General features: G+C 38.7%; 1 protein-coding gene across 9 annotated transcripts in view; it reads right to left on the bottom strand.

Moving 5' to 3' along the window:
* The window catches only part of LOC128979218 (transducin-like enhancer protein 4), a 99,929-nt gene that overhangs the window by 61,979 nt on the left and 13,037 nt on the right, over nucleotides 1-24,913 (bottom strand). For 7 of the 9 annotated variants that reach the window (XM_054397394.1, XM_054397393.1, XM_054397400.1 and 4 more), the window contains exon 5: nucleotides 7,451-7,513. The exons of the other annotated variants lie outside the window; for them this stretch is intronic. In XM_054397394.1, coding sequence (XP_054253369.1) covers nucleotides 7,451-7,513 — 63 coding nt within the window. The remainder of the gene's footprint in view (nucleotides 1-7,450; nucleotides 7,514-24,913) is intronic. 9 annotated transcript variants of the gene reach the window in all.

The following is a 24,913-nucleotide window of genomic DNA, read 5'->3' as shown; positions in this document are numbered from 1 at the left end:
TCTGAAACAGGCCAAAAACTGATGGAAGTCCAAAGTGGCAGTTCTGCTGACCCCCCTCTCTTTACTTCTCCAGCTACTGTGATTTCTGTGCCCAAGACAGCCCCCAGCTGTTACATCACTCACCCACAAGTCCTTCTCTGCAGATAAACAGCAGGTCTAGCAGTGCTCCTTGCCTAGTTGTCTTACTCACCAGCTGTGAGGAAGTTATCCTCCAGACAGTTCAAAAACCACCAGGACTGCTCCCTCTCTGCTGTGTTATATTTCCAGCAGACACCAGGGATGTTGAAGTCCCTCACAAGAGCAAGGGTTAGCATTCATGAGACTTCTCCCAGAATATTTTATCTGTCTCTTCATCCTGATTGGGTGGTCTGTAACATCCCACAATGGTATCTGCCGTCCACCTGATTCTCACCCAGGAACACACCACTATTAAGCTCAAGACAATCAAAACACTCCTTAATACAGAGGCCCAAGCCACCACCTCTCATTCCATGCCCTATGCCTTCCGAAGCAGTTGTAGTCATGGATTGCTGCACTCCAGTCATGCGAGACATCTAATCACATTTTTGTGATTACCATTACATCAGTTTTCTTGATGGACAGTGGCTTCTACCTCCTCCTATTTGTTGTCCATGCTGAGTGCATTAGTGTAGATGCACTTCACAGTTGGCCTAATGGTCCCACCACATTTTTGCAGGTAGAAGTCTGAATTCCTACCTGACTGTTCTTATGTGCTCCCATGGTTACTAATCCATCAATGGATTCTTAACACATGCGTCAGGAAACATCCTTGAATGCTTCCTGCTTCGTGGGTCTCCATTCCCTACCTCCACTGATACAGCAGACTGAAAGACCTTGCCAACACACCACCTTTGAAATATTGGTGTGCTGCCCTTGGGCTTATTTTTAGCAAGCCCAGTTTTATGCCCTACTCTCTTCCAATATAGTTTAATGAGTCCTGCTAGCTCCTGTGTTTGGATCCTTTTCCCCTTTTGAGACAGGTGTATCCCATCTGTTGCCAGTAGACCTGGTGTTCTGTAAATCAACCCATGGTAAAAGTCTTGCCAGGACACCAGGCTTGGAGACAGGCATTGATCTGCTGGCTTCTTGTATTTATTCTTGCATCACTCCCCACAACTGGAGGGACAGAGGAGAACATTACTTGTACTCCTGATCCCTTAACCAGTCATCCCAAGGCTCTTCATTGTCCCTAGACTTCCTGTCACTACTTCATTGCCACCTGAAAGATCAGCAGTGGATAGTAGTGGACTAAGGCCTGTACTAGGGAAGAAAGTTTTCTCTTCACTTCATTAACCCGGGCCCCAGGGAAGTAGCTGACTTCCCTAAGAAATGGATTCAGTCCACACATGGGCCTTTTGTTTCCTTCAGAATCAAGTCATCTATAACAACGACCTGTCTTTTGCTCTTTATAGAAGAGCTTTATGTGCATGCTGCAGATCAACTGAACATTGGCAGCACCTCCAAGCCAGCTGAACCATTATCCTCGTCATCATCAACTTCATCTTGCAGAGCATGGTACCTATTTTGCAAGGATACCTGGGATGGCGGGGGAGTCACTGAGGAGGCTTGCTTACAATGCCTATTGCACTGGAGAAGAAATTCTCTAGGAACTTCCCCCTATCTCTAAGTGGCCATATTCAGTCAGGCAGAGAGAGGACAGGAAGCTCTCCACGTCACGAGCTCTGTCTGCCTGTTGGATTTGTTTCAGGGAAGGCAGAGCGTAACTCCAAGAGTCTACCTCTCTCTAACACTTCCTGATAGTCCTCAACCTACTTACCTCTTCCCAAGGCTCCTTCACTAAGAACAGGAGTTCCTCTACCTGGGCACACCTCTCACAAGTGTGCTCACTGCTGCCATCTGACGCTGGCATAAGAGTGGGGCACATCTTGCAGCCTGACATTTCAATGGCAGGGTGTTCCCACCAGAGCTCCACCTGGGAAGCTACATCAGACCTAGTGGGTAGGAGGCTCAGGGATGCCATGGCCTTCTGCACATGCACAGAGGCTGATGCTAAAAACACCCAATTCCAGCCTGTCTCAAGCACCACCACAAACATCGAAGGCAAAATTCAGTGAACAATTCCCATTATTTTGTTGTGTTATCAGTTAAGAGAGAATACAGACTGAGTCTTACTTAACAACTGAAGTAGTGCCATTCTGAAAAATCAAATCTAGATAGGGCATAATGAGACGACGTTTCATCAAAAACACTAGTGAAAACCAGAGAGCAAATACTCATTTACTGTGGGGTACAGCACACACACTGCAACCAAGCCTGTAACTTTAGTTAAGACTGCATAACCACTTAATAAAAATGTAAGAACAATATTAGCAATATATACATAAATTACTAATGAGATTGCCTTCCTTGGTAGACAAATATAACAGATATTTGACATCTTCCTTGTACTTACTGTTTCAGCTCTAACTTGAGGCAAGTGTATGACGCAAAAGAGCAATGTTATCTCTTCAAACCCTCACTTTTCAGAACAACAACTACTTCCTTTTGAACTGCATGTAAAGATTCCTGCTCTGCTTTTATATAATGGATCTCACAACCTTCATCCAAATTTACTGAAGTTTAAAAGCACCTTAAGGGCATGTATGTACAGCGAAGAGCAAGCACATGACAGCCCATAGCAATCCTGTAAATGAAAAGCCATCAACTAATATTGAAGTGTTTGAAAGACTGAATGCAGCATTTCCTTTATGTATGTTTGTTGGTGTGTATGCATGCCAATGCGTGGCATTTTACTGTACTTTTAAATATAGCTAACTACCTTATCATGCACTGAGAACTGAAGATCCCCTATTACAGGGCAATCCTTCTAACTAATTATTAGCTAGTTCACTGGCAGTTGGAAGGGAAAATGCACAGTCGAAAAAATTTATTACAGTCTCCTCCAGCCTAATTAATGCTTGCAGTGCAGCAAGTGCAGCATGGAAGATGATGGGGCCAATATCATGAACATTTTTCTGGCTTCTCAAGCAGTTTTTACAGGTTATGCTGAGCATCAGGTTGCCCCAACTACATCATTAGGTGTAAACCAGCCAGCCTGCTTGTGTCTCATCAAGATAAATACCATCAATGTTTACTCAAAAGAAGGTAATTGTGATATCTGAGTATCTCCAGCCATACTGAACAAATACCACTATCCACTGGATTAGGTCATTCAGCAGTGGATAGCCAGCAGGGTCCCACTATAGCCACAGGTTGCAGCCACACACACACACTACCTTGACCAGACAGGAAACAGCCCCAACTTCTCACACCACCACAGCTTGTAAACTCAGTTGAGAAGAAGCATAAATTAGCAGAGGCATGACCTACAACTTAGACCTAAAATGGATTGCATCTTACTGGCTAGATCATTCATTTACATGAGTATCAAACTATCTATACCAGCTACAGCAGGTCAAAACTAAGTTAATTGGGTGCTAACAACTTCCAAACATTTACCTACAACCCTGAAGGAATCCCCTTCACTTTATGCAACAGAAACTACTTTGAGCACAATTGTATCTCACCGCATCACAGCGAGGTAAGAAAATGACTGTTGCAGCACTGGAAGCCTGAAATTGCAGCAGATGCTGAACACACACCCTGCCCCTGAGGTGCATTTGATACCTGGACCACAAAGTCACTCTCTCATATCACAATGGGAACCTCATATTTCTTGGTGCTGCTTTTATACAGTTTGTCTAAGCTGAAGGCAATATAAAAACAAGTATCATTTGACTGATTTAGGCAGGTTAGGGACTTTATTTTCTATATATATGCTTAGATGATGTAGAGCACAGTAAAATTCACTGAAGCCTGGAGAATTTCCTTAGTACTTTAGCAGATTACTCCCTGAAATAAAGCAGACATTAGTACACAGTAGGGTGATGTACTATAATTGTACCCTTTTCACAAAATCTCTAGCAATTTTGGCCATGATTTCTTACTTCTACAGTGAGTTATTGCAAGCCATTGATTCCTTACAAAGTTAACAAGCAATAATACAAGTTAACCTGGTGCCATTATGAGGCAATAATGTTGCCATCAGTGCGTGTAAGCACTGTATTTTGTTCATTTTTCCCTCAGGCACAATACAAAGGATCTGATCACATTTTTCAGCCACCATCCCACAATTAGACTATGCAAAAGGCATAAACAGCAAAAGCATACTATGATTCAACTATTAATCTAGATGGTGAAACAAAGATTTCCATTAAGACACTCATTTTTTTAAAGACAAAAATTAGATAGAAATCAAGACTAGCAGAATACTAAAAACTAAAATTCAGTTCTCTTTTGTCTAATCAGTATATGCCAGTATAAACCAATTTAAATAAATCTTTCTAATGAGAGGTCAAGCAGTTACCAAGTTTTTTTGAACCCAAATTTGAAAGCTATTATGAACGGTGACACAGTCAAAACACATGAAAGGGTTTTTTGTGCTTTCCCTTTCAATCCCCCTGTCTAGTAGCCCTTCCCTCATTTGTCTCCACAGAAGATGAGTATGACAGCTTTTTGGAAGTGCTCCCTATTTACTTTGTTACTGCATGCAAAAACACTGAAGGTTCTATATTGTTTTTAATCTCTCCATCTCCACTGTAGCCCAAAGCACTTTGACACCACACAACATGCGCTGAGGAGGAGCTACAAGACTTGGTAAACGAGATGTGCAAACAGGTGAAGGAAACATTATTTGCCACAGACTTTAAAACCAGAGGCTCACTAACACAGAAGCCTTGCAACAGCTTGCTTTCACATCTAAAACTGCTTAACTCAAAGCTCTGATCTAGAACCTAACAACACTAAACAGCAGTCATTAAGCACACTAACACTGGTGCGCTTAAGCCTCACTGGGTGGTACTGTACCTGTGACATAAATGAGGCAACATAATTTTCTAAATTTATAATCTGGATCATCTGAGTTCTCTGATTACATAGTTCTTATAACCAACATATTAATAAGAAGCTAGTACAATGGCTAAGTTCAGAATTTTAAATTGTTCTCCATTCCTAGCTTGATGGCCAGTAGGTTGTAGACTGGGATTAGGCCCCTTGGCTCATAGTTGAGAAGCTGCTGCACACCACATGGGAGATTCTCCTCAATGGAAGAAAAGAACTAAGCACAATGTGAAGCCTTCACAGTACCTCTCCCTTTAGGGCAGAAACTTAAAATATACTAATACCAGCTTTAAGGAGAATTACCCTATGGCAATTTAGCTCCAGGGACAGGAGCACCCAATGCATAGGGAGCATAGAAACAGGAGAGAATCTATGCTTACTTGAGTGTAATACCACAAATACCAAATCTCAAAAAACTAAAGCCTTTTTTTCTTTTCTTCCCTCAATTCCACATGAGCATGCAGAGGGAGTGGAGGCTAAGCTTTTCAAAATCAAAGGCCAGAAATCTATCAGTCACTGTAAATCAAACATACCTTTCTTCAAATATACTGTAAAACCACATAATCCCATGCTTATCCCATGTCTTTGCCAAGATCAGAGCTTTGCCTGCCAAGTACTCACCCCTGTCTTTGTTTAAACATCATTCCATTTTAGTGCTCACTTTAGCATTAGTACTAATCAGTTTTACACCTCATTTATATATATATATATATATATATATATATAAATTTATATAAATAAAACATTGTAGATAAATGTATAGAGATTCTATAGTCAAAACAGAGCATCAACAGTGTGGTAGTTTTAGGCTGTGCCTAGGAAAATTTTCCACAGACCTTGAACAGAAAAGTGCTAGAATGTAAATAAACTACCATTGAATTTAAAAAGGAAAATAATGATAAGGTCTAAATAATCCCATTGGTCTGATATCTAACATAAATAGTTGTGTAAACTAACTCCTCCTCTTTTTGGTTCATTCGCTCTAGCATATACCAACTGGTGCTTCTGCTAGCTTTTTGACCTTGGCTGTGTTCCCTTGTTGTGGCTAAGTACTAACAAGCTACTCTGCTCTGCTTTCTCTTGTCCCATGTGCACAGGGGAAGGGAGGTAAGAGAAGGAGGCTGTTGGTAACCCCCTGGTTTTATCCAGGGGTGTCCTTGTGTTGTTTATAAATTGTAACTATATGTAAATATTGTATATTTTGTACATAGTAATTTGATTTCATATTTTAGACTGTAGTTTTTCTTGTAAATATAGTTTCATTTGCTTCCATCTGAGCTAGTCTGGCAATTTTATGCTGGGGGCTAATTTCAACCCACTACAAACAGCTACTCACTTCAGATCCAAGCGGAACTTGAATTCCGGTCCTCCAGCAATATAACTAGATCATTACACATAATTTGGTTTCCACAAATCCATCTGTATAAGCAGCAGTCATGTAGTCAGGTTCTAGTTTTGATAGCGCTGTTCTCATTTCAAACACACACAGATGCACACATGTGCACACACGCAACATATCAGCTGAATGCTACTATCAAGCACACAGCTTCCCGTTTGCAGCTGGATGAGGAGGCCTCTTAAAAAGCAATGCCATTTCACAGAACCGTTGGAAAGGTGTAAGAAAGGTTTGCAGTATGTTCTCAGGCACAATGTTTTACAGCTGCAATGCACAGATACACACTTTCCAGTTTCAATTTCTTGTATACCAGTTCTACTGAAATGAAACCATGCGTTGAATAGATGCATGTCAGCATGCACTAGCAGATTCCAGTCTCCACCCTCTTCCCTGTAGCGGGATGTGAAGGGGAATCCACTCTCTGCCTGAGGTCTCCTCTCATGAACCACACTTTCATTTTATTTCACACAAGCCTGTGGCTTCAAGGCTCCCCCAAATCCCAGGACCCCTTAAAATGTTTACAGTGAACTTGAAATAATACAGGAAAATTTTAATTTGGAGAAAATTAGTTCTTGGAAAAATTATCTTAACACCAAGTTTCAATCTTCTGTCTATATTGCCCAAAACCACTGAAAATATTGATGGATTTAAGGTAGTAATCCGGGATGCAGAGAGAAAAAAGGCACCAAAAAATTGCATTTGTAAGACTACTGTGTTGAATATCACTACTCAGTATATTGAAATGTAAGTTTGCTACTGAATCTCAATGCCTGCTGCCAAGAATGTATTACAAATTATGCTTTTCTAGTATTTTGGCAAGCTCAGCTGTCCTCTGATTTCAAACTGACAAAGTGGTAATTGTGAAAAAAATGCATTGTATGTGAGAGTAAAACATTTAAATGACTAAAATTTTGCTTAGCACATTCCAACATGTTCCATTTCATAAATATATTTAAATGATATTATAATGGAGTTGGAAAAGATAATGAAGTTACAGTGATAATAGCACAGTGGAAAGTCATCTACAAGCATCAAGAGATTCATAAGGAAACAGTCTCAACACAAAGTCTCACTTTTGTAATAGATATGATGGGGAAATTGTTTAGATCAGCACTGGTAAAAATAACTACCTACCTCTTGGGACAGGAAGGGAATGACTTGTGCACATATAGCATTCAGCCTCTTGACAATTTCTGCCTGCAAGTGACAGAAAGAAAAAAGTTCAATTATACATATTCTCAGATGCAACTGTCACCCATGAACACAAAGATACATTTTTTTGGCTTTTTTTTTCATTTGGCCATCCTCTGGCCAGGACAATTATCCAAATTATAGAAGTGTCTGCACATCAATTTAACACTACCTCAAAATCTAGCAATTTCTGGCTAGAAAGGCTTCCTTAGAAAACACTCTTTAAAACCGATACCCAAAAAAAAGTTAATTCTGATTACACAATCAAAAGCATTTGAAGAAAAAAAATCTTCAGGAGAAGGTAAAAAAAAACCAAACACATAAAATACTGTGTATTGAATTAAACTTTCCCCTAAGAGGTAAGGACAAGGATCATTTCAAATTACAGCAATGCCATTGTAAGTGAATGGAACAAATAAACTATTTAATTCTATATTAACACTGCATATCACAAGAGTATTATCAACCCAATACACAACTTCACTGATAATCCTTCTACCACATATTTTAGAAAGAGATACTGCATCTTTTATCATATTTACACTGGTATCAAACACAAGGTTAATGTAGTTACTTTCACACAGCAATTGGGATCAGAAATTAGTAACATGAAATGTTTTATTCCCATACTGGAGATCAGTTCTTATTCTATGTATTGAAGAGGCAGAGGAGATTGGGAAATGTAACACAAGAATTACAGCTCCAAACCCAGAATATTTAAAGCCACATGGACTGTCTTGCAAGAAATAATAACTTTCTTGTAATAAATTGTAGCCAGGATCAGTTCCTCATTATAATGTAGGACAGAATGCTCTTCCTTTTGCAAAGTTACTAATTGTATGATGAAGACATATGAACTCGTATAATTTAGGCTTCCTTAACAGTGACCTTTCTGGCTTTATTGCTATCCTGTCTTTTAAACTAGAAACACTTAGAAAAGAATCTACAGAACAGATCAGAGCTAGCTGTAAAAAGACTCAGAACCACATATAAAATGAATCTAGGTTCAAGGAATATTATCATTGCATAGCTATATAACCAGAGGACATGGTACACTACAATGGCACATGTGAAACTAACTCTGCCCCCTTGTGCACACTTGAGCTAATACATGCTTCCTTGCCATACAGTTTCTTAAATACATCTAAACTCCTCTAGGTTATTTATACAATAATTTCTGTTATACTGTCCCAGTACCCTCTCGCTGGTCTTCACTGTTTATGCAAGTCATCATCTCAGTAAGTTACGCATTTTAACATTTTTTTTTTACCTTCATCTACTGCACCTTTCCTCGTTAGTCAGCAGCATCAGTACCTTAAAGGACACTTGAGAATATGTTCTGTTCACTACAAAGCTAATTCACCTGCTAATTTCACAGGTCTGTATGTGCCTATAATATCAGATATCATGCTACGTAAAACCTAAATAACCTTTTAAATAAACACCATTCATTGTACTACTTCACAAAGAGATTTCCAAACTGCTTGTTACAGAGAGCAGTACATGGAGCAACAAGATGCATGCATCTAAGCTTCAGCCAGAGAGCCTGTAATGATCCCAAACAGCATTGCTTGAGAACAATATCTGATCAAGGACCGTAATATAACGCACAGCTACAAAATACCTATGTTGTAGTGGTTTGAACACCATTAATTTAGTAATTTTGAAATTTTAGCATGCAGACACACTGCTGTATTTTTTTAAAGGAATCTTCAAAATGTCCTAAAACCAATGAGGAATCTACACGTCTTGCTCTTCAAAGCTCTTCTGCCATCCTCACATGACCTGAAGCCCCTCTAACCTGCCACATAATACACATGTGCCTTAGTAAAAAAAAGACAAGCAATGCTTTCCTTCACTGCAAAGCAACAACTCATACCCACCTTTAAGATTCATATCACACACTTAACCACCTCCTGCTTAGTTCCAGGGTGGGAACCTCTGCCTTGGCTATGCTCAGCTGAAGATGGTATTTCCACCATAGCTACGTTAGCTGGATGCCTCCACGGCACTGCTCACAAACTCAGAATAAAACTGGCTCTAAGTGCCATACAGGAGCTCAGCACATAATTTTAAGAAGCTTGTTGATTCACTGATTTTAAGGCCAGAGTGGACTCTTAAAATTGTCTTATCTGACCTTCCTGAGTAACATACACTGCAAAATTTCACTGACTTCTCCATCAGATCTGTAAATTATAGTTCAGCTAGAATGTAACTTAGTGAACAAAAGAAACATTATTCAGCTCGCTTTGAGGCATTTCTTCTCAATTTATGTAGTCAACCTCAGCTATTTAAAGTTATTTCAGCTATGATGTTTTATTTTTTATCACTTCCCTCCCACCTCCCCAACAGAAGTATGGCTCTCTTTCACTGCTCTTCTGGCCAAAAAGTGTCTGAAACATATTTTCTCGGTATTTATACAAAAATCCACCTCTGGCAAATTCTGAGTCTGGGAGATATTAAGCTACAACGCATCTTCCAAAATGCTCTAAGCAACTGAAAACAGGTGACTGAATATAAATGGTTACACAACTGTAATAAACACTTTGATATCAATCCCAGTCCAGTGCAGAAGAGCAAATCTTCTCATGCTATATGCAGGAGAGTGTGAGCTGATGAAGACAGAAGGCAGCTCAACCTACAGAGAAGGAAAAGAGCTAGCTCACTAACAGCTTCAAGAGATGCTAAGGCATTCTCCAGTAGCATTTCTCAGCTACGCACCGTGCCCACAGGTCTAGTCACAACAAAGAGGAGAGACCTTTGCTATGCCAAAGAAGGTACCTACACAATTTTTCTTTACTAAAGTGGTCTTCACTTCCCTTAACAATGAGCCTCCCCAGTTGTGTGGTTGTGCATATAGCTACAGTTATCATTCTCAACACTTGGGCAGCAAGGAAACTGCCAAAATGAGTGGCAGTGGACCACAGAGGCACTGCCTACCTTTACAGACCACAGCCAGCAGAAAGACATGAAGGAAAATACTGTGTACTTACACAAAGGTAGGAACACATGACACGTTCTGTCCCAAAAAAACATCATTTAACAAAATAAATACAAAGTATCCTCTACACTGACAGTGTAACTGTTTTCTGCAGTTAACTGTAGCAGTAACACCAGAGCAACAAGATTGAGTTTTACCACAAAACATACAATAGAAGAAGTTAGACACTGGTTGCTAGCTAGCTAGATTGTTTCTTGCAACAACACCCTAAAACTTGAAGGTGTAGGTACTGATAATGTAGGTTAGTGGCTCTGTAGAGACATTGATACTGTCACTGGAGGGAGCCTGGAAACTCATTCTTCTTTGCATAAGGTAAAAAGTCAGAAATGGAATAAAACACAAGTCCACATTTCTATGCTCACACAGATTTTTAAAACCCTGAGTTTAAAAACCAACTTAGGATCTTCTCTTAGATGTCAGGCTAATGGGTTTTTCATGATAAACCTAATTGGCAGGAGAAGAAAAAAGGTATGATTTCATAAAATGAGGCATCCAATTCCTCACATGGAAAGCTGAAGTTGCCTCGGAAACAAAACTGCTTCCACGGTCATCTAATTTTGTCTCTTGTGTCTCATGGGACGAGGCTTTAGAGAAGCATCATTTATTTAAAGGCTCTTCCACTGGGCTTCAGTTATCAGCCAATAATACTGTGGACACACACACTTCTAAAGGTCTGTGTTTTGAAACCAAGTCTAATCTGATGGCACAGTGTCCAAACTCCTTTTCCAGCATAGCTATTAAAGGATGTAGGTTATTGCTGTTGTCACCATTGATATTTGTCATTGTAATGTAATTAGGGCTCTAAAATGATGCATTACAGCCCTTGGCACAGCTTCTATTAAAATCTTTCCTTCTGCTCACTGAACTGCGACCTGCTTCCTGATGAATAACAGACAGCTTTAGGGTGAGGAACAGATTCATCAAAGAAGTATTTTTCAGCTCTGGAAATGAAATAAATAAATTACAGAAGACAACCTAAGAAGAAAAGTACAAGGAAGGAGGTAAAAAAGCAAAAAACCACACAGTGCATTTGAATTTCATTTGACCACTTGGAATTCTGATTGCATCTGATGAATCCTTCTTAGGACAATATACTCCCAGTCTGTGAATCACGTGGTTAATCAGGGCTCTAATCTGCTATCCATCAGCCTATGCCAGCACTGTAACTTCCAATCAAATTTTTAGGTTATGTGGGTCATGCATCCCCGAACAACCACATTCACAGATATCCCATTTAAACCAGCACAGATTCTGAAATGCTGTTGTAAGGGTTACTGAATGTTATAACACTATTCAAAGCTTTATGAAACCACCTGATAAAGAGCTGCTAAATTACTGCCTGTGGATATAGCATGATGTTCTGAAATAGCATTAATGGCCCAATAAAAGGACAATTGTTCATGCCAAAATACAAAAAGGGTAGCTTTTGCTGCCATAATTTGTTAAATATGTTAACAAACACCGACACTTACATTACTACATTCCATAAACACAAAAGACATTTGGCTTTGCATAAACACACACCAGCATGGAACCAGAAAAATGAGAGAGAGGCAGGAAGGGAAAGCTCAGGCTGAAATCATCTTTTTAGTTATCTAATGAAAGCTTATATTGTTTGCACGCTTTGGGAGACACCTACAGAACACACCAACAGTTTTGAGCTCTTTTCATTACCACTTATTTGGCAACAATTTTTAAAAAGAGAAGATTAAACATTTACTAATTCTGATTTTAAAAAAAATTTCATTTTGATATGCATATAAAGAGACAATAATAAATCCACTGCACCAGAACCCAATACAAGAAAAGGAATAAAGACTTGTATCAGTTAACAGTCTCAGCATTATTGCAGATTTAGAACACAAGAGCAACACAGCCAACAAAATATTTTTGACCAAAGCCCACCGTTAAATGGTACTTAATTGCCTAAATATGCCTAAACCCCTGACTTTAAAGTTCCGAAGCACCTGAAAACCATTCAGGTTTTGTTCAAAGATAAGCCTGTTGGCAAGGCTACACCTCAGGTCTCACGAGGTAATCCAGCTGGTTCTTAGGGTACAACCATGGCCCTGCAGCTACCAGCTGTACACAGACAGGAGTATGTGATGAACCATTAGATTCTTAAATCTCTTTAAGGATGGCAGTGTAGGGGTTTAATTCAATTTACCCTTGCCACACACTGCTAAAACTGGACATAACTACACAGTAAAATATGAAAATGTGTTTAAGTACTTTGATAAAGTATTTTAGCATATGTTTGAACTCTTAGCACAGATGAGGACTAAAAGAGGAGCAAGAGTTATATAAACTCCAGATATTAAAATATTCAGAAATAATCTAATACAGAGAGAGTTCAGAATCGATTTGTTGCTTAGAAAAGGTCATTTGCACTTTTTTTCCAGTGAAGGGGGAAAAAAGAAAATTAGGATTTTATTTATAGTACGTTAACTTCAGGGAAATATTTTCACTATACTTGACAAAGTTCCACAGTTATTACAATTGTTAAAAAAAAAATGCTAAAGAATTACCACTGAAGGCTGCAGGTTTGTCAATAGAATGGAAACAAACTACTACATATGTATTGTTGAAACAAAACAGAATAATAAAACACTATTAGGAAACCTATTTCAGCAGTCAGTAGGAAAAAAGAATATATGCAACTACACTTTCAGAAAAATAATCTGAAACAACTGCTATTTCAGCTTTAATTTGTTCTACACAATGCAGCCTTTGCCAGAAAGATCAATCTAGTTTACTAAGTGCTTACCAAAAACACATGTGCACACCCATAATATCTAAACAAGCATTTCACAAATTAGTGAGACAAAAAACATTATTACACTCTAAGACATATCACAATCCTGAATAAAGCAAGCAAAAAAGCTAATCTAAGTATTTCACAGAAAATTAACTCTTCTTTCATAAAGAAGAATTTGTTTTGTTTAATCACAGTCCGTTGTCTGGAAGCACTTACTCCAGTTCTATAGGATTTTCTACAGAACTGGAGGACATACTACAAGCCCTGAGTAGAAAAATTCTATTCAGCCCTAAAGGCATCGTTTTGGAAACTGCACCACAAAGAGTCTAGTCTTGTAGACAAAGAGAGAGATGGCTAAAGTTCTCTGGTGAGATACTAAACAGAAAACATTTTCTTCACCAAGACAATTGCTCAGTTTTAGGAGATTTAATCTGAAAAATCCATGTAGAATTGAGCACAAGAAGGGCCACCAGACTCTGCTGAATAATCACAGGTATATTCTCCATTTTGCTATCAACTTTCTATACAAACATCCCAACTAAGCTCACAAAGTACTGTAAGTATGATATCCTCAGTAAGTTAATTAAGCTGCTTATTCTGCACAAAATACTGCAGATAGCAACACTAGCAATAAATCAGAGAGGCAGAATTTTCAAAATCAATTTTCTTGTGTACATCTTGATCTGTGGGTTGCTGAAGTGAACTGATAAGTCATGGCTTTCGTTTAATGACTCAAGAACCATGTGGAGCTCCACTGGGTGAGAAAGGACACATTGAATCATTCATGATTAAGACAATAAAAAGCAAGTCAAGTAAGGTGACATACAAATGTGCTTCAGCCCATCACTTGATGAAGTTAAATATGAAGGTTTTTTTTAATATTGACTACCAGCAAGTGGAGGAACAGAAAGGCACAGCCTGGAGATCCCTGCAATCCCTCAGTTTTTACAGATGCCACCAGGTAGCAAGCTGCATTCTGCCATGCCCTGCCACAAGCACCTGCAGAGCACCCAGAAAAAAGGCCCCAAATAGAACATGAAAAGGCAGGGATGGGATTCAATGCTTGTGGTAGTTTTAGGCTGTACCTTCAAAATTTTCCAGAGATCTTGAACAGAAAGTGGTAGAATGTAAACTGTAGTTTTGCTCGTAAATACAGCTTCATTTGCTTCCAACTGGGCAGGTCTGACAATTTAATATTGGGGGGGAATTTCCAACCCACCACAATTTTCCTCCCTCAAAGGCAGGAGGAAGCACTTGATCAAAAAGCAGACACAAACAGATAAAAAGAGGACATTGCTACAGGAGATGCTGTGGCCATCAGCAGAGCTTTGAAGTCCTCTATAATCTACTACCCTTCACTAAATATGGGAACCCAAGAGAGCAACTAATGGAATGTTTACCTGGTCTTCACGTCTATGGGGGAACCCAGAAGGTAATAAGTGATGTTGTACCTCAGAATCATGTGAGAAAGGATGGGAGGTGGAGATAACAGAATGCTCTATCTTTGAAGCGGATGGAAAAGGCAGTTGGGGAAAAAGGAACATCTGTTACAATCAGGCAAAATTTGAGGGTTGGTAGGCTGTGGGAAAGTGAAGTAAAGTATGTACGAAGCTCTTAATAAATAGCCACTGGCTTGGCAGATCGAGGCCACTCTGGTCCAGTTGCAGCCACCGTCACCTATCCACAACTGGTCTATCATCTTCCATTTCAGTTCACCATGGTGGGACCAGCTGGATCAGGTCCACTATATTTTATGATTCTCACAAACAACCATAACTAACAATCCTCTTCATTTCACAGCAATGCTTTCTTTGTGCTACATGGCCCAATAACACAAAGATGAGAAGTTTCCACTATTCTCCACCAGCTGAAGGAATCTGACTTCATAGTTTAAACAAACTCAACTCTTTTTAAGCTTATAAACCTGTGGCATTACAGTATGGCAGCTTCAGCTCTGAGCTGTCTTTTGTGTCTGTCTCCTAGCTGTGATGAGATCAGAATTTCCCATTTTAATCTTTTCCTTAACAGCTGAAACACAGCAACACATGCATAATCACCAGTCTCTCTTACTACACAATTCCTCCCCTCACACATCCCTCCAAAGAGTCTGACCAATGCTCTTCTGCACTTGCTGGATTATGGCACAAGCTGGTTTGAGCCTGTTCTTGCAACTGTCTACTTGTGGTGGTTTCAGCATGTAGTTTTTATTCATTGGATACAGAAAGTTCCCTATTTATGCACACCATGAGTTAATATTCCATTTCTCAAGGGTAGCAGGAGAAGTAGTCAGAAATACTGCAGATCAGTAATTTACATGAATACATCATGAAAAACTTTAAAATAACTATATAAAACCTGTTCTCAGCAGGTTAACATTAAACCTGAGGTATCCTTAACTGCCCTGGAAAAATATTAAGAAGGCAGCATTTCAGGGGGAAAAAAATAAAAGAACATTTCTACTGATACTGAAAGAAAACACACTTTTTAAATTTACACATAAAGTACTTAGGAAAGGGGGCTCTGATTCTTTTTTTAAATATTACCAAAAAAACACTGGTTTTGTTTTCCCTCTACAGAACTGTTAGTGTTCACTTCTGACCCCCACCAGCATTTACCTTTCATTTCACATACACATAAAGAACACTCAGAAGCAGCTATAGGCATCCATTATCCTACATCCACTCTTTGTATTATGGCTACAGTGCATTCTCTGGAGCAGTATGCTCCAAACGTTAAACAAAAAGCTGATAAGCTAGCCTGGCTGAGAACTTTGAAGATGGTGCAAGGCTTCCAGTTACATATACAAGGTTGTACTTTTCAGTCTTGAACCTTGCAGAAAACACTGCAAACAGTAGTAACACATAATAGTCTAATAAAAAATAAAACAAGAAAGAAGTAAATTTAGTCTCTCCAGAAGCACTGTCTTGTTCCAGGTTTTAAAGAGCTACATAAAGCTGACAAATAAACTTACAAAAGCAGCAATCAGAAGTCCCCTATGCAAACAGGAAAACCAGCACAACTGCTAAAGTCAATTTATTTCTTCTGCGTTCATCCCAAAGCCAGGAATCAATCCTTCTGCATCAGGAGCAATATTACTTCTTCTCTTCCACCTCTAGTTTCCTTTCCTTACCCACCTCAGCCCTGCTGGTCATGAATGGTAGAGCCCATAGCTTGTCTGATTCATTAATAATCACACTTGATTGTGTTTGCTTCCAAAAAAAAGACAAATACTAGGAATTAGCACATTGATCTGTTTAGTGGATTTGTTAGATATGGTTACAAGAATTCTTACGGAGTTTGAAAATTAGATATGTTTTGCCTTCAATCCCCCATCTCTTGTTCCCACTCAGCAGTTTCAAACCAAATGGTGAATACCTTAAGAAATCCAGCAAAATACTCTGGTATTTATTTCAAGGAAAAGTAGTCTACAGAAAGGAAACAATATTTACCTCCTTTTCCACTGCACCTTCCTGTTGTACAATGAAAATATTCAGATGCAGTTTCCATACACTAAGGTAACAGATTTTTATATTTGACATAATAAAAAAAAAGAAATCCTGCCCTTTTGAGACAGTATACAAAATCAGGATTTCAAAAACACCTTGAAATAAATGAAAGGATGTGCAGTGGATTTTACAGCAATTCTATAAGCAAGCTTCAATTCTGGATCCTTGCAACAACACAAATTCAGATCAGGTATGTTACTATTTCAACTTTTAAACCAAGTATAAGTATGATACCAGTGAATTCTTGCTGATGATAAATAAATGTTTCATACTCCTTGGTATTATTTATTAGTTTCTGGAATGAAGTGACCACCTGAGAATCAGATTACATTTTAGACATCTTTTTCCCTCCATTTTTTTTCTTTTTAATTAACACTAAATGAGTGAAAGTTATATAAAATATTAAGGGTGCATAAACAGGGCACATTTTCTTTTACTCTGAATTTAAATGCAAGTTCCAACTTCAATAGTCATTATTTCCTCATGCTTTGAGATGACAATAACACATACCTACTGAAGCACCAGCCATGAACTTCCATGCTGTAGCACTCTATGGATGGGCAAGCTAGGATGAATTATCACTAAACATCACTTTGGGTTTACACCATACAGCATATGATAACACAGCCAGTCAGTATCCCAATTCCTTTTCTCTGGAGCAGGTTGCCATGCAAGTAAATGGGACAGTACCAAGAAGATGGCCAACTATGCAAGTTCATCCAATAAGGCAAGACTGGAAGTTCCAGCATTTCACACATATGTGCCACCACTCAGTGGATACCAGTTCGTATTCTTGCTTTTTTAAGTAAAATACTTGCAGCAACAACTAGCTCAATGGTAAGAGATCCTTGATGCAGGACAGTGCTGCTTTCCTGAAAGCAAGAACAACAACAACAAAAAAAAAGTCTGTAGCTTCAGCTCCTATTGAGCGGGAAATATTGATATGAATTGTCATTGCTCACAATTTCAATTGTTGTGGACCATAACTACCTCTGCTGAAGGAGACCTACTATGAACAACATTAAATTCAGAGAAATGCTCAAGATGCAATATACATTAAATGCACTTTTCATAATACTGCATCTACAGATTTTAATAAAAACATCCAGAATGTGGACAGTAGGTCAACTGTAAGCAAATGAAAGGAGTAGATAATCACCTCTGTAAACAAATTAACCATGTGATAATAATATCAATGTATTTTTCCTTAAATATGTTCTTATCAGAAAAGGCATCAGTTAAACAGGATTCCTTCAGAGAGCTGGTACAATTTTGCATCCATTACCCCTCTTATAAAGCTGTCTGGGCTAGATTATGAATCCACCAGTTATGCTGTATCTGCTCTTGAGATAGAGAGAAGACTTCAACTGTAGCTTCACAGCTACATTAAAGTGGCAGAAAAACAGGCACAGAAGAGGCTTTCACCTAATCCAGATACTTCTGCTTTCTCCACCCTTGTGCTGCTATCACTTTTGTATTCATGTGGCAAATTTTGTGAACATATCCTAATTAAAAACCAGCTCCCCCCTCCCAGATTTCTTTTTCATTTTAAATACAAATCTCACCCCAGACCAAATCTATCATGGGGTTAAGACAAATGCAGGATCACCTCTTTCATTACCAATGTCACCTTCTCTCACTTGGAGTGAAGATGGCATTGGTACACACAAAATCTCTATGCTCAGACTTTCTGTGAATGCTCCTCTGAGTCAAAAGCAAACTGCACAGCAGCACTCCTGGAAACCTGTTCATCTTGTAACAGATAATGATACTTCCTGGGCATGGGAAGGCACTCCATTTCATTTCCTCCACTGGGAAGGCATTCCATTTCATTTCCTCCACTATCCTGCAACCAAGTTGTGAAGCTGTCAATCACATCCCAAACTTTTCACTTCTCAGGTTAGCATCATGATCTGGGTCAGCTACAAATTTTGACTAATCTTTAGAGATACCTGCTGGGATCCTCTGGTAAACCAAATCACCAATAGAAAACTGCACAGTGAATTCAAAACAATAAATAAGAACTGTTGTGCATTGGTATTGAAGGCACCAGCTCACTAGAGGTCAGAGGAAGAAATTGAAATGCTGTGGTCAAAACTGTGAATGAAACAGACTCATAAAACAATGTATGTTTTTTTCACTTATAGTAGACCACAAGATAGACAGTAAAATCACACTTCCATGTCTGTTTCTTGTGTAGTTTTGTTGGGAGGGGTTGTTTGCTTTGATTTTTTTTTTTAATGGATCTCTGGCTTTCTGCCATGAAGTAGATCTATGGTTTACCAAAATTCAGTCTCTGGGCTTCTTAATTTCTTATTTAATTTGCTAGGTCTGCAATCTTTCCATCCTTTTAATCAAAAGGTTTCAGGCAAGCATTTCTACAAAAAAATATTCAAATCCTAACATTTTTAGCCATTGAGATATAAAAAAGGCTGTAGCTGGTTTAGTTCATGAGAATCTGTTTTGCACAACTATTACAATAATTCATTTTCCTAACAGGAGCTTCCCAAGAAAATTAAAGACTTGTGCTATTCTGTTTTCATTATAAATTTGCCAGAATACATGAACAGAAACCTTAAAATCACTGGCTGTTTGCAAACCTCTTTGTATATAATCACTGCCTGTTTTTCACATAAGATAACACAAAAAGCTGGGAGGACCTGTAAAGGAAATATATGTGATAATGTTTTTCTGTTGTATGAGCTTCAGTGAAGATAAAAGACTAAGTTGGAAAATACTAATCTTTGATATAAAGGAAAGGCATTTCAATATGACTGATTTTTTTATTAAGTTAATTTGTTTTCACTACTGTAAGACACCATGTTGTACAGGCAAAAGCAAAGGAAAGAGAACAGAGAAAAAGTTTAATATTAAACAGTCATAAACAAGGGATACAATGACTTTATGCCCCCCAATATAACTTCTGCTCATCAAATCAAAACTGAAGTTGCCTTAAAGTAGCTGCAGAACTGCACAAGAAGTTGCTGACTCCTCAGTTAGCAGGACACAAGCGAGTTTGTTCAATGGTGGTTAAAACAACTGTGAGTATTTGTCATACCCTTGAACATCATCCACATGCACCAAAAAACACTTTAACTCTGTACCTTTGAGAAAAGTTTTAAAAACAGATGCCATTTTCTGCCAAAGCAGCCCAAAGCAACAGAAAATTACACTCAATATCTACTGCAGAATCTATGTCTCATTTGATATGGCTGTAAATTAGGCTTTCTCCAGCTCTACTGACTAAGCTAGAATGAGATATTATAGACTTGCTAAATTCACAGATGTTATGTCACCAGAATTGGCACTCTTCTGGGAAAGGGCAGCCATGAAAGGTAGCAGCAAAGTGACACTCAGATAGAGAACATGAACTACTTAATCATCCAAACACCACCACTTGACCAAAACTACCACAGTGTTTCAGTGGAGAGCCCCAGGTATCAAACCTTTCTCCTCTATTATGTTGAAAACAGCCCTCAGACTAGTATGTAATTTCTGAAGTCCACTTTGCATTTGTGCTCAAAATTACGTTGATAGCTTCTCACACATGTTGCGCATTGATATGCTAAGGTGAGAAGATTCAACCAAAGTTGTGATCCTCACTGGTGAATAATGCTGGTTTGCCTCATTTTTTGATAACTCACATTGTCATTATCTTCCTCCAATCTCTGCAATGAATTTGAGAAACGGGCTTGTCTAAATGAGGAAGTAAAAATGCAAACAAGGTTAAAAAGAGACTGAGAAACTAGTAACTTAAGAGCTACAGCAAGATCCCACCTCAGACTAATTGAGCATGAAGCCAGGAGGCAAATCAAGGTTGAACCAACTCTGTATTTTCCCTTATTTATACACATATACAATTATATACAATTGCTTGTACCAGAGAGTCAAGATCTTACTGTGCTGCAACAACTGCACACGCAGAAATAAGACTCAGCTCTGACATTTGCCATGGTTTGGCCATGCAGGAAGAAGGCAGGGACATGCTACCACAAATTAAGAAAGTTTGTTTCGGCTTTCCCCAAAAAATCCCACTAAGGTTATAAAATGTGAGTATTCCATTTTCCAGTAGAGAACAGAGGCTAAAACAGATTACCAAAGGCAAACTTCCTTAACACAAATCAAAGCATTGACTGAATTACTGCTGGAAAGTACATCACTGAAGCATGCTAATTGCAGCTGGGATGGAAAAGACAGAAGAATTCGCATAGCAAGAGGAGGACAAAGCTGTCCTGGGAAAAGGCATTAGGCACCAAACAATCTTACAATCTAGAGATAAACACAGCCACTTTGCAGTACTATCTCACCTTCCATTTCTTAACATATTCCTTTACAAAAACTCTTCTGTGGTATTACTTCCACTTCCCATGGAACCAAAGCAGTGAAAGCCAGAGGTGAAGTCTCCAGAAGGTATGTAACAGGATTTTTAAAGATGCCTAAATGTACTAGACATGTAATTCAGACTAAAAGTCATTAACAGTCAAATGCTCAAGATATTCAAGAATTCCTAATCACAAGGGGCACCTACCTATACCTGTAGATACATAAATGTACTTTTGCATCTTAAAAATAAAAGGCACATCAAATACAAACGCTAGAGAACCCTAAGAATTTAGGCATTAAAATCCCAAACCATAATCTTCACTCCCTTTGTCTCTCCACTCAGGAATGACACAGAGCCTAAAGTCATCAGAAATGCATAGGAGTCTCCACCTCCAGCACTGAGGGTCCCTATGAACCTTGCTAAGCATCCTGGACAGACACATCAAGAAATGTCTTTGGCATGTCTAGTCCAAGGGTTTTGGCATGCAGCTCACAACTAAGCCCTGCAAACATCCATCTTCTGAAACTCCTTCAGTTCAATGCTTCTCCACCCATGTCCCCCAGAGAATTGAGAACCACTGGCAAAATTTATTCCCACAAACAATATAGCAGCAGCACATCAAAATTAAAAAAGATAATAAAACAAGGGCGTGGAGAACAGGTAGAATTATGTGTAATAGCTTAGTGGTTAAAAAGTTTAATCAGAGCATTACATACATTACTTCAATTCTTTCTTTACTTCTTCCCACATCCTACAAGAACATCCTGTCTAATAGGATGTGAAACCTGAGAAGGAAATACAATTTTTCCATTGGAGAAGCAAAGTCCCCAAACATCACTCTCACTAGTAGAAAAGTAGGTAAACTAAGATAAGCCAAGACTGTTGTTTTCTTCAGGGTTTTTTTGTGGGTTTTGTTTTGGGGTTTTTCGGGGTGATTTTTTTTTTTTTTTTTTTGAGGGAAGGGTAGAGATTTGTTCTGGATTTGGGTTTTGGCTGGTTGGTTGGTTTGGTTAAGAAAAATCCACACTATGCTTAAACTTTAAAAAAAAATTAGGTGCCACCTTTCAAAAAGTGTTTCTGAGACCACCAAGCCAAGGCAGCATGTCCTGGCAGCAACAATTTCGATGTCTCAGCCTTCAAGCAGTCATAGTGTGATGGTTTGAAACCGTCTTTTTAATTTTCCCTTGCAAAGTTCAAGCAGAGAAAGTGAAAGAGTGTAAATAAGTCACTATTGGGTGTAAGAAAGCAAAATAATGATTGTTCTAAACACTACCATTGGATAGATAGAAATGTTTAAGAACTATTACCCAAAACAAAGTCTGCACTCTGCATTCTGCAGTGGGGGCAGCTTGCTGGAGTGTCTGGTTGCTGTTTTCTTCTTCTCTTGTGGCCGAAGATAACACACTGACCTTGGCGAGCTAAGTTAACAACTTTCTGCTTTAGCTAACTCTGCTTTCTGCCAGGGGGGTCTGGGGGGAGGTGGCACCTGGGAGAGAGAGAGGCCTCTTGGGAAAAGTCCCCTTTGGGGGGAAGCAAAGGGAGCTTGGTTGTGTTTTTCAGTTGATTGTATATATTTGTAAATGTTGTGAATTTTGTATATTTGTACATATTCATTGCATTTCATCATAGATTGTAGATTCTCCTTGTAAATACAGCTTTCATTTGCTTCCAGACTGAGCTAGCCTGGTTATTGTCGGTGGGCAGGGGGAACTTCAGCCCACACTGACACACATAGATACACCCATAACCACAACATTTCTCTATGAGTTACCCTCTAAAAGTACTGAATTTCTTCAGCTCTCAGCTAAATCATGTAACTTGCCACACACACCACAAGCATCACTTTGCCATCATTCAGCTGGCCCTACAGCCCAGTGGCATAAAAGCACCCCACCCATAGCCTGGCTCTTATCTCACTGCAGACAGCAGTCAAAGCAGCTTGTCTGAGGTCTCACAGGAAGACCTTGACAGCATAGTCCAACAACTTACGTGTGAATCCCCGAGTCTCAAACCCTAGCAGCTTCTTTTCACCCTCATCCGTGCACTTTGTGCTTCACTTCTCATACAGAGAGGTATTTTCAGTGTCTAGAGATTTTCAGGTTCTCCAGGTTCTGTTGCAGGCTTAAACAAACCTCATGACACTTAACACAGTGTATACTTACAGCGGCATTTTTCTTTGGAAATGTGTAAACTAGGATTATCCCAGAATTATTCTCACTCACACAAAAAGACTTGTTAAAAATCAATGCTTTAGAAGAAATACACACCTGATGTTCAGGTAGAAAACATAGCCAAGTAAACAGCAACAAAGGACAAAATATCATAATTTTGTACATTCACACAGCTTACATCTCCCTACGGCTGAAGGCAGATTTGAAAAAAAAAATGTTGCATATGCAAGAAAGCTTGAGGTTTATACCTGTAAAAGGAAGTCTATGTCCTTCTACAGAGGTAGATTTTGAAAATGCCTAATAGCAAGGCTGAAATGTATCACATATACATGTTAGAAAACATGTCTTTGAGTGGAGACCTACAACCTCAGGAAAAAAAAAAAAACAACAACCCAGAAAAAAACCCCCACCCACACATATGCTCACAGGGGCTCTCTTGTACAATCCCCTGGTGCTGTTGCTCTTTACATCTCTATCTACATGATCAAACCCAAGAACAATTGTCATCCTCAGTCAAGTGTAGATTTAGAGAAAATGTCAGAAACAAACCATTTGTCAGAAATTTGAAGGATGCACCAGACACAGAATTCTAAGACTTTTTCTTCAGCTAAGAACAACTGAAACAGGATGCATACTTAGGTGTCACGAATCTGTAGAGATAAACTAAGGAACGTTGTGAAGGGGAAAAGAACTAAGTGTCTTGTCACAGAAAATGTCTTTCTCCTCATGTTGTCCCTGTTTAAAGATACATTATTAGCTTGATGATGATGACCTTAACAGCCATTTCTAGATGTACATGAAAAGCAGAGAGATTCAAAGGAAACAGGAATGTCACTGTTGAATGAATTAAACTAAGAGCTTATAAGTAATTTACTTTTCAAAGTTACACCTCCATATTTACATAAAGACAATTACATAACACATAACTGACATAAAAAGTCTTTTGACATTTGGAGAAGGCATCTCTTGTATCAGTAAAGTTTTAGAGTAACAAATTAGCAAGAAACTCATCAATGCTTGGATTTTGTTGTTGTAGTTATTCAGGATACGACCTGAATACTGATAAATACTGATAAAAATTGTAAATAGACAATGTGCCCAGACTGCAACAGCTTTCTGCAATTAGGACAGAAAGCCTACTGGTTAAATTGAGTATAATAAAATATATAATCATCCTTTGTTAACACATTGACACAAACTTTGTGTATTTTATACACAAAGTCTTAACAATCTTGTGCTATTCAAACACTATAGATTGATATTTTAAGAGGAGGCACCTACTTTGTATCTAGTTGTATGCTTTATAAAATTACAGACAGCAGAGGTGTTGTAGCTAACTGTCTCCTACACATCAGCATAGCACCATCTTTCAAATGGGGCACTGTGAAAGTGTGTGGTTGACATACAGAGTGAATGGTATTGCAGGGAAATAGGAGACATGAAGAAGAAAAAATGAGCTTATTCCAATCATTCCTCATTCCCTGCCTCTTCCCTCAAACGAAAAATCTAGCTTAAGTGTTGCAGGTAGCTTTGACCTTATCCTGTTTGTTTTTTATTTCTTTGAATGTTATCACAAGACCAGCCACTCTCTATTTCCAGCTTTTATCTCCAAATGCAATTAACAGAGCAGCAGGCAGGAGGGCAAC

The sequence above is a fragment of the Indicator indicator genome, chromosome Z, assembly GCF_027791375.1.
Source record: "Indicator indicator isolate 239-I01 chromosome Z, UM_Iind_1.1, whole genome shotgun sequence".
NCBI classification, from domain to species: domain Eukaryota; kingdom Metazoa; phylum Chordata; class Aves; order Piciformes; family Indicatoridae; genus Indicator; species Indicator indicator.
The sequence above is the reverse complement of the archived record's forward strand: the minus strand, read 5'-3'. Positions and strand labels throughout refer to the sequence as shown.